General features: G+C 37.0%; 1 protein-coding gene across 5 annotated transcripts in view; it reads right to left on the bottom strand.

The window, feature by feature from the left end:
- Window positions 1–9,529: 9,529 nt before the first annotated feature.
- The window catches only part of pde10a (phosphodiesterase 10A), a 228,080-nt gene continuing 218,370 nt past the window's right edge, over window positions 9,530–19,239 (bottom strand). For all 5 annotated transcript variants that reach the window (XM_062058413.1, XM_062058408.1, XM_062058412.1 and 2 more), the window contains 4 exons: window positions 18,135–18,246; window positions 17,962–18,042; window positions 13,584–13,672; window positions 9,530–10,917 (listed from right to left, as the gene is read on the bottom strand). In XM_062058413.1, coding sequence (XP_061914397.1) covers window positions 10,818–10,917; window positions 13,584–13,672; window positions 17,962–18,042; window positions 18,135–18,246 — 382 coding nt within the window. In that variant the 3' untranslated portion in view covers window positions 9,530–10,817. The remainder of the gene's footprint in view (window positions 10,918–13,583; window positions 13,673–17,961; window positions 18,043–18,134; window positions 18,247–19,239) is intronic.

Raw genomic sequence — 19,239 nt, 5'->3', positions numbered from 1 at the left:
GTGCAGTGAGACTGTATTGCTATATTAATTATATCAGCTAACTAAACTATGGCATAGTTTAGTTAGCTGAGGTATATAATGTACAGTGTATTTTGTCAAAAACTGTATGTGTGTAACGTATTTCTTGTGTTGAGCATTCATAAATCTGCTGCAAAAGACGTACTGGTTGAGGCTCGCAGTAATCCGGCCTCCTGGTGGTAGAGGGCGGTAGTGATCCCAGAGATCATTCCTCGGCCGCAGAGGAAAACAAAGGAAAAAAAAAAAGTTTGCAAGCGATTGTTTATTTCCTCTCGCCTGGACTTTTATTAAAAACATGGAGGATTACATATGTAAAATAAAACAGTTTTCTAAACTGGACTTTCAATCGAAGCAGGAGGTAATAATTTAAGGTAGACCAACGCCGGAGCTAAAAGGTTTGCTTTTGACTTCGGGACAGAAGACCCGTTCTTTTCAAACGGCGTGGTACACACACAAAGGCTGGCTGTGTGGATGTCCAGCAAGAAAGGTAAGACCATAATAATGTTTTTTTTATTAAATGTGCTTTTTTGTGTGCTACAGTTGTGTAAAGAATGCTGGTATGAGCTTTTAAACATAACCCGTTAACTGCTGCCAATCACATGGTGAATAAGATACTATTTAGGGTTCATATGTTTGTAAATCTGACTGTGATGATGCAGTGCCTCACCAGACATTAACCTCACCGCACGCCACTGATATATACATATATATATATATATATATATATATATATATATATATATATATATATATATATATATATATATATATATATATATATATATATATATATATATATATATATATATATATATATATATATTTATATATATATATATATTTATATATATATATATATTTATTTATTTATATATATATATATATTTATATATATATATATATATATATATATATATATATATATATATATATATATATATATATATATATATATATATATATATATATATATATATATATATATATATATATATATATATATATATATATATATATATATGCCCATATTATATTATTATAAAGGATGTATCATTACATATATAATTGGATTTTAAGAGTCTTTGAAAGTTCGACTTCTACCTTCTTTAATTCTGTGACAACCTCCTTAAAGTTTTGTAATCAATAACAAATATCAAGCAGCTAAAATGTGGCAAACATGGATTGGTGTGAAGTGTTTTGCATTTTTCTTATCATGTTTTGTAGTTGATTTAAATGGGTGTAATTCTGACTTTTTTTTCGCTGGATGGACATTTTTTTTACAATGTCCACAAAGTTCAGTGAGCAGGTTTGGTTATGCGTGTCCATGTCTGTTGACATTTTGTGTTGGTTGGATGTTCTTCCTCTTTTTTTTTTTTTTTTTTTTTTTTTTTTTTTTAACACCATGACTAGGGAAGGTTGTTGGCATCTACAAGTAAATGCTGCGCACACATCAGCAGATCATAATTAAAGGTCATCGACCTGAATTACCCACGTTGTCAGCTGGATGGCGACATAATAGCAGCATCAAAATGATTCCACTATTAAAGTGAATGCAAGATTCCTCATTAAACTCATGATATCTCGCAGGCTAAATTAAAGACGTCGGCGGGCCGCATTTGATATAAAACAACCTAAACAGCCACTGTAAGCAAGCCATCATGACGACTTTAACCTAACAAACTCTACATTCAAAATCAGTATCACCTCCACCAGGTCATGACGTCGCCTGAGTTTGTTAGCAACATAACTCAAAAAGTTATAGGCGGATTTGGAAAGTTTGGGGGTGATCTGCGGATCATTTCTACTATGTTACCTTATGTTTGTTTATGTTGCGAGGTTGAACTTTTGTGTGTGTGTGCTGGTTGCCCGCCTCTACCCAGAGATATAGACAGTGGATGATTGACAAGAGGGTTCTCTCCGTGTATTTCCTTCCGCTATAAAACAAACATGTGCTCAGACTGATTGGTGAACCATCTTGTAGCCCGTTTGGAAGCATCAGATGAATCAAACAACCCCACTTTGTCCGTCTGTTAGTTAGCAACATAGCTTAAAATGTTGCAAGCAGATTGTGATGAAACTTTCAGGAAATGTTTAAGATGGACTAAGGAACAAATTATTAGATTTAGCGAGTGTTCCGGATCACTGTCTGTCAGGTTCAAACACTGATGACATCTATTAAACAAGACAAGAAGCAAGGAATTAAACAGAGACAGAATTAAATTTGGCTCAAGGAGGAGAAACGCGTACACCTGTACCCCTGTACAGTGTCACCACGCTCTGACCAAAGATTGCACGCCTCCTCTTTTTTTTCCCTGATTACATGGCAACTGCTGTTTCTAAGGGACGGGGGTCGTAAACAGCCATCGCATTTGATTACAAAACAGTTCAAAGAAAAGGTCGTAAAACAGTTCAAAGTAAAGGTTGTAAAACAGTTCAAAGAAAAGGTCGCCTGGAGGGGAGTCTGGTCCTGCTTCCTCTAAGCTTTGTAGTTCTCGGGTCAAGACAAAATCTTTCTGTGGATTACAATACATCAAAGAAACAGAACACCTTCATGTTGCTTCCCATCCTACACAGTGGAGTTTTACAAGCCTTCTTCTTGGTAGGATCAAAGACAGCTTTTGTCTGCTCGCCGGTAACTCATTGAAACACAAAGTTTTGTGATAACTTAGATACAATTATTCTGATACTGTCTGGATTCAGGATTTTTCAAGAGGATTCTTATTGGGAGATAGGACCTGTCGGAGATCTGGGCCCTGTGACCGTTTATCTAGTTGGAAGTCTTTTGATGATAGATATGGAGCCCTATACTGAATGTTAGTGCAAATAAATGGAGGTTCACTTGTTGCACGCCTATGCTGATTTAGACTTAGACTTAGACAAACTTAAATGATCCACAAGGGAAATTGCTCCACACAGTAGCTCAGTTACAAAGGATGGAAAGGGTAAGGATGAAAAGGATAATGCAGGTATAAACATGTACCAATATAACATATAACATATATGTAATATTTACATATTAAGTATACAGTATATAATAATAATAATATATTTTATTTGTAAAAAGCACTTTACATTGAGTAAACAACCTCAAAGTGCTACAGTGTATTAAAAAAAAAAAAAAAAGCTAATAAAAATAAAACAAAATAAAAACTAGAACAGCCTAATAGCTAGAACTAGTATGCATACATCTAAAAAAAGGCTTTTTTAAAAAGAAGGGTCATTAAGCCTTTTTTAAAAGCATCCACAGTCTGTGGTACCCTCAGGTGGTCAGGGAGAGCATTCCACAGACTGGGAGCGGCGGAGCAGAAAGCCCCGTTGTTCGTAGCTTTGTCCTCTGAGGTTGGAGGAGGTTAGCCTATCCAGAGCGGAGGTGTCGTGTGGAGGATTTGGGGGTGAGTAGTTCTTTGAGGTAGAGGGGGCATTTCCATGGAGGCACTGATGGGTTAGTAGGGAGACTTTATATTCAACCCTGAGTGGAACAGGAAGCCAGTATACAGTATATAATATATACTGATATATTATATTATTATATTGTATTTTTATATAATATATACAATATATAACGAATCCCAAATATCATGTACAATATTACTGTATATGTAGCAGCTGCAGCAAAAAAAAAAAAGGGCAAAGAGGTAGCTAACATAGAAGGTGTCAGGTCATAGACAGATATCATCTATTGCTGTATGGCGAGTGATTATACAACTGGATGGAGTGCGGAATGAAGGAGTTATTGAATCGAACACTGTGGGAATGAAGCTGAAGGAGCCTGTTGGAGTATGAGCTCCGCTGTCCCTCAATTGTCTGGTGGAGTGGGTGGGCAGGATTGTCCATGATGGCGAGCAGTTTGTCCAGTGTCCTCCTATCCCTCACTGACACCTCCGACTGCGTGCCAACAGTTTGGCCAGCTTTCCGGATTTGTCAATGCGGTTGAAGTCCCTTTTGCTGGTGCTGCTCCCCCAACAAACCACTGCAAAGTACAGGGCACTGGCCACAACCGACTGAAAAAACATTGCTGCACACATTAAAGGCCTACTGAAATGAATTTTTTAAATTTAAACGGGAATAGCAGATCCATTCTATGTCATACTTGATCATTTTGCGATATTGCCATATTTTTGCTGAAAGGATTTAGTATAGAACAACGTCGATAAAGTTCGCAACTTTTGGTCTCTGATACAAAAAAAACCTTGCCCCTACCGGAAGTAGCGTGACGTTGTCAGTTGTTCACTCCCTCATATTTTCCTATTGTTTTCAACGCAGCTAGAGCTATTCGGACCATTACCTCATTAATTTGAGCGAGGATGAAAGATTCGTGGACGAGGAACGTTAGAGTGACAGACTAGAATGCAGTGAAATACACATTTTTTTTCGCTCTGACCGTAACTTAGGTACAAGCTGACTCATTGGATTCCACACTCTCTCCTTTTTCTATTGTGGATCACGGATTTGTATTTTAAACCACCTCGGATACTATATCCTCTTGAAAATGAGAGTCGAGAATGCGAAATGGACATTCAGTGCCTTTTATCTCCACGACAATACATCGGCGAAACGCTTTAGCTACGAGCTAACGTGATAGAATCGTGCTTTAACTGCATATAGAAACAAACAAAATAAACCCCTGACTGGAAGGATAGATAGAAAATCAACAATACTATTAAACCGTGGACATGTAAATACACGGTTAATGCTTTCCAGGCTGGCGAAGGTTAACAATGCTGTGCTAACGACGCCATTGAAGCTAACTTAGCAACCGGACTTCACAGAGCTATGATAAAAACATTAGCTATCCACCTACGCCAGCCAGCCCTCATCTGCTCATCAACACCCGTGCTCACCTGCGTTCCAGCAATAGGCGGAAGGACAAAGGACTTCACCCGATGCGTTTGGCGGCCCGGAGACGTAGGAAGTCAAGGTGAGGTCGCCGGCTAGTGCGTCTGCTCTCCAACAAAGTCCTCCTGGTTGTGTTGCTGTAGTCCGCTGCTAATACACCGATCCCACCTACAACTTTCTTCTTTGCAGCCTTCATTGTTCATTAAACAAATTGCAAAATATGTCCAGAATACGGTGGAATTATGAAATGAAAACAGAGCTTTTTGTATAGGATTCTACGGGGTACCATAACTTCCGTTTAACTGACTACGTCACGCGCATACGTCATCATACCGCGACGTTTCAGCCGGATATTTCCCGGGAATTTTAAAATGTCACTTTATAAGTTAACCCGGCCGTATTGGCATGTGTTGCAATGTTAAGATTTCATCATTGATGTATAAACTATCAGACTGCATGGTCGGTAGTAGTGGCTTTCAGTAGGCCTTTAAGCTGTTTATTTATTTATTTAGTTTAAGACTTCTCCTGTAGTTCTTTGATAGGGCAAATAGCCACACTGTCGCTGGGGTAATGTGTGGGTAAGAGTGAAACAAGTGTGAGTTTTAACTTGTTTTTTAATCTTCATAGAAAATAAGCTTAGAAATATAATTGGAGACAAGAAATACGTAATATGTAATTTAAGGAATTTAAAGCATTACATTTCATGTTAAGTCTAATTTTAAGAACATACTTTAAATTAATATTAAAAATTGTATATTTTTAATAAGCAATTGGATTAATGGGCAGGACACTTTTTAGTAGAAAAAGTGGATTTTAAAGTGAACCTTTCTGTGCATTTTATTGCCGAGGCATGCAAATGACACTGTTTTGGTTGAATGGCCGCTACGCATCGATGTCCCACTTGGTACAATGTCAGATAATGTAAAATAATTAAAAAATAATACGTTTTATAAAGATTGTGAGCACATCTATCACATATTGCAGAACTTTCCATGCCCCACTCACACATCTGAATGAAGCCGCGATGGAGCCACTGTTCTCTGATAACCTGCTGTGTGACGCACCATGACTGCGGTTTGCTCCACTTCCACCCACTACGCCAGGGACTCACCGTCCCTCCGACACATGTGACGGCACGGCACATACTCAAAAAAGAAAAAATAACAAACCCTCAGCCAGTGGGTACAGTAGAAATGGAACAACCTTAATTTCCCCCAGGATGCATCCAAATACAGATGAGCTTTTGCACATATCAAAGACGTCACTGAACACCGTCAGGCGGTCTCTGATGGGCCCGCTCTGCTCCGACTCTTTGTTCAGGTCCTAACAACGACACACACACACGCAAGATTTAATGCTGTGAATATGATCACACTTGTAAGTAGGGATGTCCCGATCCAGGTTTTTGCACTTCCGATCCGATACCGATATTGTTTTTGCACTTCCGATCCGATACCGATACTGACCGATACCGATACTGACCGATACGAGCATGTATTAAAGTTTAAAGTTATTTAGCCTACTTAGTTGTCAGAATCATGTTGAAAAGGGTTTTAGTACTCTTGATAACAACTAGCCAGCTGAATTAGGGGAGTTTGAATAATACACAATGGTTGGTAACAAGAAACTGACCTGTTTATTCAAGGATAAACACAAAATAGACAAAATTATACATGACAAACAGAAACTGCATCATTGAACTAGGGCTGGGCGATATGGCCTTTTTTTAATATTGCGATATTTTAAGGCCATATTGCGATACACGATATATGTCTCGATATTTTGCCTTAGCCTTGAATGAACACTTGATGCATATAATCACAGCAGTATGATGATTCTATGTGTTTTGATTGATTGATTGAGACTTTTATTAGTAGGTTGCACAGTGAAGTACATATTCCGTACAATTGACCACTAAATGGTAACACCCGAATAAGTTTTTCAACTCGTTTAAGTCGGGGTCCACTTAAATTGATTCATGATACAGATATATACAATCAGATATATACTATCATCATAATACAGTCATCACACAAGATAATCACATTGAATAATTTACATTATTTATAATTCGGGGTTTGGAGGGGGGCGTCGGATGTAAGTGTCAAAAAGACAGCCAAACGAGTTTGATATGAGAATAAATCTAAAGTTAAAATATAGGGTAGAAATGCACCCATTTGCAGGAAATGTAGTCTTGATTTTCAAAATGTTCTTTCAAGGCTTGCATGTCTACATTAAAACATTCTTCTTCATGCTGCATTAATATATGCTACTTTTAAACTTTCATGCAGAGAAGGAAATCACAACTAAAAAAATCACTAATTTTTTCATACGGTGTTGATGTGGAAATTTTTGCCTCTGCATTTTGATGGTGTGGGCGTGTAGCACCGAATGGAGATAAGCGTCTCGACACAAGATACAATATTTGAACAATGATGACGAAAACTGTTTTCTCTGTCGTGTCCGTGTGTCGAAAATTGTTATGCGCTTATTTTTTTATTTGATTTTGTGCGTGGCATATAATTGCTATGCGCAGAGGACGTTTGAGCAGTGCGCAATTTACAGGCGCGCACCTTAGAGGGAACGTTGCTCGCACGGCTGCGCTAGCATCACAGCTAACGTTAGCCATGCTGCTACCTCTCTGCTCGGGGAGGGCACGTGACAGTATGTGACGTGTGTAAGAAGGTGCGCTTGCTGTCTGTGAGAGGGAGACACAGAAAAGAGTGAGAAGAGCCTGTCGTGTAATGCCAGCAGCGAAAAGCAACTGCGTGAGAATCCACAAACCTGTGGATGTGTTGAAGGTGTGCTGGAAAATGCAGAACGGAAATTAGGGAGCAGCAGAAAAGTGGAATGTATTATTTAAATCGGTGCGTTTTTTTTAAAAACTGGATCTGGATCGGCATTTTCTCATGCCTTGCCGATACGCATTTTTTGGCAAATATCGGCGGCCGATATGATCCAAATATCGGATCGGGACATCCCTACTTGTAAGACAAGGTGCTCTGAAGATAATCTGATGATTATGCATTAAATGGTGGTTAACATTCATTTATGTCCCCTCGAGTGGTGTGACTTTTTCCAGGAGATAGTTCTCACCCTTTGGACAATTCTCGACAATTTCCCGTCTCTGCTGGAGTATCACAACTTCTGAGGTGTTTCATGGCAATCAGAAACCCTCTAGAACAGGGGTGTCAAACTCATTTTAGATCGGGGGCCACATGGAAAAAAATCTACTCCCAAGTGGGCTGGACTAGTAAAATCATGGCACAATAACTTAAAAATAAAGACAACTTCAGATTGTTTTATTTGTTTAAAAATAGAACAAGCACATTCTGAAAATGTACAAGTCATAATGTTGTTGTTGTTGTTGTTTATTTTACACTTACATTTTGCAGTTATTTATTTGTCATTTTTTATACTTTATGAATAAATTATGTAATAATGTCCATCAGTCAACTCATTAGTGTTCATTTTCAATCTATCAATATAAAAAAATAATATCAACATCAAATTACGGGATGTTATTTGTGTAATTTGATCATTTTCCTCGACTGGCGCACTAACATCATGTGGTTTATTTTTTTTACACATGTAGTATAATCTACGAAGATACAAAGACTTGCTATTGCGACATCTAGTGGACACATTTAGAACAGGAGTTTCTTCCATTCAAAAATTTCGGCTCATTTTTATACTTAGCATACTCAAACAGGATAAAACCTGTTTGCGGGCCTGATCAAGCCCTCGGGCCGTACATTTGACACCCCTGCTCTAGAAGATCTGCTTTGTCCTGCTGTTTAGTTGACATCGATGCAGGCCGTGACAATTTTTAGTAGATGACCAGACCGAAAATAAGAATAAGAATACAGGCAGGGCTCATGTTACCAATGCACTCTCATAAATTATTAACACTGGACAAAAAGAAAAAAACAACTACTTGTGTAAGTGTAGTGATGCGTCGCTACATTGAGCAGACTCCAGGATTTCGTAATGATGAGACCGCGCCAATTTATGAAAATTCAACCAATCCCCAATAATTTTGCACGACCTACCAACTTTGTCTGAACCCAGCAACTTTCCACAAAATTAACTACAAGATTGGTTTGAAAAAAATTATTTTAAAGATTGAAAGTCTTATCAATCCCACGAGCACCCACGGGATCGACTATGTGTGGTGAGAGACGACTGTATTAATTAACATAGAAGAATGTAAAAAAAAAATTCACACAAACAATATCCAACACAGTGCCATATTTTTTATGTATTTATTAAAAGTCATTTGGGCTACTGCTCTTATGTTTACATTTGAAACATTCCTCAATTATTCTGGGTAACAGTAACATGTGTGGGCCGTTTTGTTTGTCGCAAACAAAGATGGCCCACATTATTTTTTCTTTGTATAAAAAATATAAGTTAATTTAAATTGAACTCTAATTAAGAAAATAACAATAGTAATAATAAGAATAATATTAATCATCATCACCAAGAATAATAATGATAAGGATCGTATGCTAAACATAGTGCAGATAATATAACTGGTGCTGAAAAGGTAGAAGGGCCAGTGCAGTGTTCACCGTGTTCTTAACAAATGTGGGGGACAAACACACACGCACACACACACACACACACACACACGCACACCATTCAAAAACTGCATGACTGCCATTCAATTAGAGCAAATGATCTACCCTAGATTGTACACAGTACACACCTATTACTTTATATGCAAATGATATAGAAATTTTTAACAGTTTAAGTGCATGCTAATTGTTGCTCTTGGTTGCAGCTTACTGGAAGCAAATTCCGTAACACAGAACATCTTGTGGAAAGTGGCGTGGCACCGATGCACATGCCACATTTTCGCGGATCAACAGAACATTCATCGACATGTAACATTCACACTTGGCGCACGCGGAGGGACCACGTCCTCTGGAATGACAATTTCAGGCAGAAAAAAAAAAAAAAAAACACAAGTTGAGGAAGATCTTGGAAAATTGCAGAAAATGTAGGATCAGGGACTGCAAAGAAGTCAAGCAACAACATTTGTGGCACAATCCCAGTTACATGCAGCTCATGGGGACATGGAGTCATGCTTGTAGACTCATCTCCTTCCCATCCATCATGTGTTATCTTTATGTAAAATGTCGACAAGCTGTCTTAAACATACAAGTGTAGTGACTGCTTGTCTATGCAGCAGGTTCCAAGTGCTAGTGGTGGGCAGTGCTGCAGACGTAGGGGTTCAAGTCCTCTTTGTCGTCACAGTTCATCCGTGTTTCGTAAAGTGTATGACGCGGGGGGGGGGGGGGGGGGGGGGGTTAGGGGTTTCTGCAACCAGGCTGTGTGTCTTTATTCAAGTACTGCAAAAAGATCTTTGCTCAAAAGAAAGAAAAACATTCTGTCGTCCCCCTCCTCACACGTCTCTCCATAAGGTGGCGTGTTACACCACGCGAGTACTACACATTCCTTCTGTCTCTGAATACCTTGCTGAAGTAGTCAAGACTCATTTACCACAGAAGGCAAACAGTACCATGTCAAAAAGGATCTGAACCCACACAACAAGGTTGCAGGTCGCCTGCCTGTGAACGGTTCAGTGTAAGGCCTCTCAAATGCAAGACCAAAACGAATCAGCTTAAACAATAATATATAAAAAAAACAAAAAACATAAAATAACAAAGCCAAAAAAACCCAGAAAATGGCACAAATCATTCTACCAAATAGATCCCCAAACAGAGCGAATGTAGGGTGATGGGCTTTAGTCCCGCCCCCATCAGCTGTCAGTCTGTGTATGGGATCTGCGAAACCGTCAGCGTTGACACCTCCGTCACCCATTGAGGTATCGTGTTTTTGTTTAAAGTCAAGGCGCCTTTTTGCTGATCCAGCTCCTGCTACCTTGAACAGGACCTCCCTACATGTGGCAGGATTCAGGTTGTACTTGTTATGGCGGGCCGCTAACCCTTTGGTAGTCAGTTGTCCACCTTGACAGGACCTGAATCAGAAGGCCGGCTCGGAACGACATCCTCCACCTCGCCATGAGCGATCTTCTCCCACTGACCCAGGTTCTCCCTGCAAAACACACCCCTCCTTTAGAGTCATCGTAATAGTAAAACAAAAACACAACAAAACCCAATACCCACAGCTTCGAAATAGTGAATAAACATTATAACAAATACGCTTCGGCCCTTATTGGGCACGGAAAATATTTGGTGTTCATAATGGACCACAGTTGTCTCGCTGTGACTTTCTCCAGGCAATTATAGTAAAGCTAATTAAAAAAAAACATATATGGAAATTACATTAGGTTAGGACAAAACACAAGAGGCTATATCATCCCTACAAGCCTGTTTCGCAGGTTTCCCTGCTCGTCAGGGGATTTTATAAAATTCCCTGACGAGCAGGGAAACCTGTGCAACAGGCTTGTAAGGATGATATAGCCTCTTGTGTTTTTATAAAATTCCCTGACGAGCAGGGAAACCTGCGAAACAGGCTTGTAGGGATGATATTGCCTCTTGTGTTTTTATAAAATCCCTGACGAGCAGGGAAACCTGCGAAACAGGCTTGTAGGGATGATATAGCCTCTTGTGTTTTTATACAATCCCCTGTTGAGCAGGGAAACCTGCGAAACAGGCTTGTAGGGATGATATAGCCTTTTGTGTTTTTATAAAATCCCCTGACGAGCAGGGAAACCTGTGAAACAGGCTTGTAGGGATGATATAGCCTCTTGTGTTTTTAAAAAATCCCCTGACGAGCAGGGAAACCTGTGAAACAGGCTTGTAGGGATGATATAGCCTCTGTGTTTTTTCCTGACCTAACGTATATTCCGCTCTACCCCGGTATTGAGCACTGTATAACGGATAAACCACAGAAACCTCGACTATATCTCGACTATATATGGAAATAATGTTATTACGGTTTTACATCATGTTTCTGTCAGTCTGTGGCTACAAATGTTGCTTACCACCATCAATGTGTGAATGTGGAGTAAATTAATGTTGGGTTCTCAGTTCTCACTGTAAAGCACTTGGAGTGTAGACTTTCAGTAGACCATTACATTTTATTACATAGACTTAAACACCTGGGGCCGTATTCCTAAAGATTCTTAGTGCAAAGAGTTGCTCCTATTGGCCAAATTTTAAGAAAAGTCTTAAAATCATGATGTTTTCTTACAATTTCGCCTAAAAATAAAGAATTAAGATAAAAGCTATTCCTAAGGAATCATAGCTGTTAAGAGAGCTGCTGAGGATAGATCTGTTAAGAGGACTTTCATGCAGTTTCGGTGTTCCCTAAGCCGAGGACAAATGGAGATGCATTTACTCCTTTGAACCAACGCCAAAATGCACTACCACCCGAAATGAAAGCCCATCAACACGGCTTCTTATAGGCATGTCTGCAATCACAGACATTGGTAGACTTAGACTTCCTTTATTGTCATTCAAATTTGAATTTTAAAGTACAGATAAGAACAACATTTTGTTGCTTTAGCTCGTTGTAGTGCAGGATAAAAGAGCAATAAGGTGCAGATACAAATAAATAGATTTACTGTACAGATAAATATACTGCACTTTTGCATATGCATCCACGTTTACAGATGTATGTTATATTGTCTTTATAGTCCAGCGAGTTAATCTGTTTTTTGGGGAAATTGAGGGGATTATTATGATGCATTGGTGAAAGCTTAGCCATGTTTCCTCGTATATACCAATTTGAGCACTGGGACAAACTCCAGCAACCCCACGACCCGAGAGGGACAAGCGGTAAAAAATGGATGGAGTTGAAATGTTAAAAGTGTAAAAATTACCGGCAAGGCAATTAATATGAGCAAATAAATATAACTATCACTATGTGAATACTGTGAAAGTGGGCCTAAGTTTACACACATTTTGTAGTGAGTTTGAAAGTATAACTTGCTGTTCATTTAACAGATATTTTATTTAATGTTAAATATTTGTAAGAATTACCCAGTCTTCATGAGATTAGATTCTATGATTAAATTTGATCAAATTGAGTGTTCATCCTTTGCCTGTTATCACTAAAAGTATATTCTTATGTAGCTTTAAGGATCAACCAATCACAGCTTTTGTGCATCAAACGAGCTGAATAAATAAAGTTGAATTGATATGCGTACGTGATCAAAACCAACACAACATGAAAGGTGTTCCTGGCTGGTTATAAATCATGGCAATGACAGAGATACTATGCCAGTGTACTTACCATCCAAATGTCTACGAATCTGCTATTTGATGGTAAGAAATTACAACATAATATTGCCTTGGATATGATAAAGTTTTAAAAATAGAACTTCAAAATAATTTCAAATGATTAATAACTGTTTTAGTTTGATCACGTTGTTCTTTTCTTGGTGTGAGCATTAGAAGATGGCAGTATTTGGAAAATGAAGACGATAAGCCAGCAGGGGATGCAAATGTGCAATGTGTTGCAAACACATACTCACAGGCAACACCATTGGATACACTTAATATGATAGAGCATACTACTACTACTACACTACTACTTCATTTTTTATTATCATAGCATTATGCAATGCCAATGTGTCAATCAAAACCAAGAATATTTTTTCTATAATAGCAGATTCTTCATACAGTTCCTTGAATTACATTTTACTACAATAAAGCGGTTTTATCAGATTATGCATGCTCAGATTTTGTATTAAATTAAAAGCAAAATAAAACAACAACTATGATGTAAGACAAAGCGTCCTGTAAGATACATACTTGCACGCTTTTAGAAGTGGACTGGATGGAGGGAAAAGCTCTGTTAGCGTCGTATAACATGGAATTGCTACAGCGTTGTAGAATCCCACCTAATTAAGGAGAATAAAACACAACATAATATAATACAACATAGAATCAGAGTATATATTCTACATATACAGTACAAACATGTGTGATGTGTTGACTTCATGGATGATAACTAAAGTGACCATAACAAACAGGTTAATTAAACAACATATATCTAACAACAACTACTTGTTATAATGTAGTCCTAATACAGCGACTTCATCCCATGATCATACAATATATCATCCAACACTGTTACTCTTCATTATTTCTCAGTGTTTTTTTTCATCATCACTTTTCATAATGATATATTGTATAACTAGAAATACATAGTTATATATCGGGATTCCTTTGGCATTCATGCAGACAAATGGATAAATGTTCTGGGGTCTCATCGATAAAGTTTGTGTACAACAGAGGGCCAAAAAGTATGTGATCTATAAAAACACAACTTGACGTGAAAATGTGCACACTTCTTGCCATACGCACTATTAGGAGACAAAATGCAGGCAACACACGATGTGAAGTGGTGAGCTGAAATATAAATTTTGATCTTATACCATATAAAAAAACACTGGTATATATATTTATTTATATATATTTATATATATATATACATGTGTGTGTATATATATATATATACATATATACATGTGTGTGTGTATATATATATATATATATATATATATATATATACATGTGTGTGTATATATATATATACATGTGTGTGTATATATATATATACATATATACATGTGTGTGTATATATATATATATATATATATACATGTGTGTGTATATATATATATATATATATATATATATACATGTGTGTGTATATATATATATATATATATATATATATATATATATATATACATGTGTGTGTATATATATATATATATATATATATATATATATATATATATATATATATATATATATATATATATATATATATATATATATATATATATATATATATATATATATATATATATATATATATATATATATATATATATATATATATATATATATATACACAGTACAGGCCAAAAGTTTGGACACACCTTCTCCTCATTCAATGCGTTTTCTTTATTTTCATGACTATTTACATTGTCATATATATATATATATATTCACATAAATACATACATAAATATATATATATACATACATATATATATATATTAGGGGTGTGGGGGAAAATCGATTCGAATTCGAATCGCGATTCTCACGTTGTGCGATTCAGAATCGATTCTCATTTTTAAAAAATCGATTTTTTTTTTTAAATTAATTTTTTATTTCATTTTTTAAATTAATCAATCCAACAAAACAATACACAGCAATACCATAACAATGCAATCCAATTCCAAAACCAAACCTGACCCAGCAACACTCAGAACTGCAATAAACAGAGCAATTGAGAGGAGACACAAACATGACACAGAGAAAACCAAAAGTAGTGAAACAAAAATGAATATTATCAACAACAGTATCAATATTAGTTACAATTTCAACATAGCAGTGATTAAAAATCCCTCATTGACATTATCATTAGACATTTAGTTTATGAGATGCGATGCAAGTGTAAGCCACTGTGACACTATTGTTCATTTTTTGTAATTTTTTTTTTATTAATGTTTGTAATGATAATATCAATGAGGGATTTTTAATCACTGTTATGTTGAAATTGTTACTAATATTGATGCTGTTGTTGATAATATTCCTTTTTGTCTCACTACTTTTAGATTGTTCCGTGTCATGTTTGTGTGTCCTCAATTGCTCTGTTTATTGCTATTCTGAATGTTGCTGGGTCGGGTTTTGTTTTGAAATTGTATTGCATTATTATGGTATTGTTGTGTATTGTTTTCATTAAAAAAAAAAAAAAAAAAAAAATCGTTTTTGAATCGAGAATCGTGTTGAATTGAAAAAAAAAAAAAAAAATCGATTCTGAATCGAATCGTGACCCCAAGAATCGATTTTGAATCGAATCGTGGGACACCCAAAGATTCCCAGCCCTAATATATATATATATATATATATATATATATATATATATATATATATACATACATACATATATATACAGTATATACATACACTTTCATTTGTCTTTTAGGTTGTTTAATCATCATTACATAGTTGTCATGTCATATAGACTTAAAAACATTTGCTATAATAAACACGTGTTAATCAAATATATCTGCTGGTCAAGTGTAAATAATACATCGATCACATTTGTAGCAGTAAGTAAACACAATTACGCACAACTATTTTGACATTCTGTATTTAAATTTTATCACCATGTATTTGATAATCACTAACGATAACAATCATCAAGTTATAAATTAAATTACATGGTTTAAGTTTACAAGATACGACACAGACCCAATATCCATGTCCTCAGTGCTGCATTGCTCCATTTTGTTTGCGTTTTTTATTGTTGTAAATCACAAACGTACACAGAATTATTTCCTAATGATATAATATTGCTAATATTTCCTATGTTTTAATGTAATCATATTGTCAATGTTTGTGAAATAGTCCTCAGGAAATTCAGCAATTAAAGTGTGGCGTAACTTCATGCATGTTTTGACTTTATGGCAGCCGCTTCCTTCCATCCAAAGGTTTTACTACACTTACTTTAATCTACAGTGAGCAGCAGAAAACAGTACATCCGGAAAGTATTCACAGCGCTTTACCTTTTCCACATTTTACAGCTTTATTCCAGACAATATCCCAAAGTATTTATTTATTGATCAATAAAAAAAAATCACATGTAAATAAGTATTCACAGCATTTGCTCAATACTTTGTTGATGCAACTTTGGCAGCAATTACAGCCTCAGGTATTTTTTAGTATGATGCCACAAGCTTGGCACACCTATATTTGGACAGTTTCGTCCATTCCTCTTTGCAGCACCTCTCAAGCGCTATCGGGTTTGAATAAGAAGTGTGGGTTTTCATCCAGGATGTCTCTGTACATTGCTGCATTCATATTTCCCTCTATCCTGACCAGTCTACTAGTTCCTGCAGCTTAAAACCACCCCAACAGCATAATGTTTCCACCACCATGCTTCACCTTCGGTAAGGTATTGGCCTGGTGATGAGCGGTGCCTGGTGAACATTCACACCAAAGAGTTCAAACTGTGTCTCATCAGACCAGATAATTTTGTTTCTCATTGTCTGGGAGCCTTTCAGGTACATTTTGGCTAACTTTTTAATAAAGAATTGGCTTCCGTCTGGTGCCTCTACCATACAGGCCTGATTGGTGGATTGCTGCAGAAATGGTTGTCCTTCTGGAAGGTTCTCCTCTCTCCACAGAGGAATGCTGTAGCTCTGACAGAGTGACCCTCAGGTTCTTGGTCACCTCCCTGACTAGACTAAGATAAATGCAGCAATGTACAGAGACATCATGGATGAAAACCAATGCGTCCCATCCAACCTGATGGAGCTTGAGAGGTGCTGCAAAGAGGAATGGGCAAAACTTAACGTACATGTGGTTTTAATGTTCTTTTAATTTTCTATATGTTTGTAAAATACTAATAAAAAATCACATTGTTATTACGGAGTATTGTGTGCAGAATTTTAAATACAAAAATGAATTTATTCCATTTTGGAATAAGGCTGTAACATAACAAAATGTTGAAAAGCTAAAGCGCTGTGAATACTTTCCGGATGCATTGTAAAATGTTGCATATGTTAAAAAAGGCTTGATATCTGAACACTTTTTAAGGGCTGGTGCCCTCACGCCGTTGACAGTAAACACAAATTACTATTACTCCAACATATTTATGTTCTTCTTTTATGCCACTACTCCGTTCTCCAAAGAAAGGCAGGATGTTTCTAATGCCAGCCCTGTCCTCTGAACGGGGCAGAATCATTTCGTACACTTCCCTGCTGCACTATTTTGTTGTGTTTTCCCTCATAAAAGGGTTTTTTACCTGCACCTCGTCTACTGTCTCTGCATCCTGGGGTCCAGACCAACAACCATGAACATAGAACGTAACAACTGCATTCATAAGTGCATTAACTTTGCATCGACCTTATATGGTGAATTTGAGGCATGACATACATACGTACCAGGTGATATCTATGAAGCACAAATTGCGTGGAAGTGTGTGTGGAAGGTCTGAATATTTTTTTTATGTACGCATATTTTAGGGTTTCTGGCGTACGTAGACTTTCAGTCAGAATTCCACACAGAATTTTATAGATGAGACCCCTGGTAGATCGTTTGCATCAGAAAGTTGTACCAAATAAACCCAGTATAAAATGAGTAATGTGACTAAAAGTTGTGGTCTTACTTGGCCTTGAGGAACCTCATCTTTCTTGTCTCTGTCCATCATTGAGATGGGCTGCATCCCAATCTTCTTCATCTCATCTCCCTGTGGTATTTAAGTAAAAAAATACTACTTAAGTAAAAACTTTTAAAATAAATCTTGCAACTTGTCATTTCAAACCGGTGTGACCCGTGTACCTCGGCCCAGAACTCGGCGTAGATGTCGTTGGCTGTGAGTCGCGTGATCTGCCATTGCTTGGTCACAGAACACAGGTCACATGCTGTCATCATTAGACCAATCACACGGTCCCTGGAGGCGAGCAAAGTGACGTTATAATCGCGAGCGGTGATGCACTGTTTACTTGTATGCAGACACGGAACATCAAGAAACCTGGTTTGTTCTTTACCTGCACGCAAGGTACATTTCAATTTGTTTAATGTTTAAATACATCTCTATAGACTGGTTTATTTTAAGCACTTTATAGCTATATACTGTATATATGAGGTAAGGAATCATATAAACAAAATATGAGTCGAAATTGACACCACAGGTGATTTCTCCTAGTCAGCCAACAAAGAAAAGCAATGGTACCGATAAAAAGGCTATAATTGAACACAATGGAGGAAAGTTTATTCAACTTGTGTATATCATTGATATAAATATGAACAGCTGAACAACTAATGGTGTATTTGTGTGATTAAGGGACACATTGCCATGGTCTGGCAGTTCTGCTGCCGCCTGTCTGCTTTTTGTTGCAGTGCCTGGTACCTTCCCACACACCTGATATCCATTTCCTCCTGACGACTTAAGCTCTCCAGACCATTCACTCGGCGCCAGTCGATTTCTAATGGTTTACCCTTCCAGTCGTATTCAACTCCAGTGCTTTGGCTCCACTCACGTTCCTTGTTCCTGTGGCTCGACCTGCGCTGCCATGTAGTGTTAACTGGTTCCCCTCCAAACCTTAGGTGTGTGGTTTCCGTTTCTCCACACCTTTTGTGTGCGTCCTTAGTTATTTTCATCACTTCTTTTGAGTGCGCCTTTTGTTATTATATCTGAAATGTATTACTTAATCGTTACGTTCCTAAAAAACTGAACAACTAATATTACTTTCCCTAGTAATTCATTACTAGGGAAAGTAATTTTTACGTTACTTAAAAAAAATCAAAAAATCTGCCATATGCATTTGAGAGATGTTTAATATATGAGCACAGTGTGCACTGTAAAAAAATAAATCCTATTTTTATGGTTAATTTACTCTAAATTTCTACTGTAATTTTTCTTTTTTTTTAATAGTTTATAAAA

The sequence above is a fragment of the Entelurus aequoreus genome, linkage group LG09, assembly GCF_033978785.1.
Source record: "Entelurus aequoreus isolate RoL-2023_Sb linkage group LG09, RoL_Eaeq_v1.1, whole genome shotgun sequence".
Classification (NCBI taxonomy): Eukaryota; Metazoa; Chordata; class Actinopteri; order Syngnathiformes; family Syngnathidae; genus Entelurus; species Entelurus aequoreus.
The sequence above is the reverse complement of the archived record's forward strand: the minus strand, read 5'-3'. Positions and strand labels throughout refer to the sequence as shown.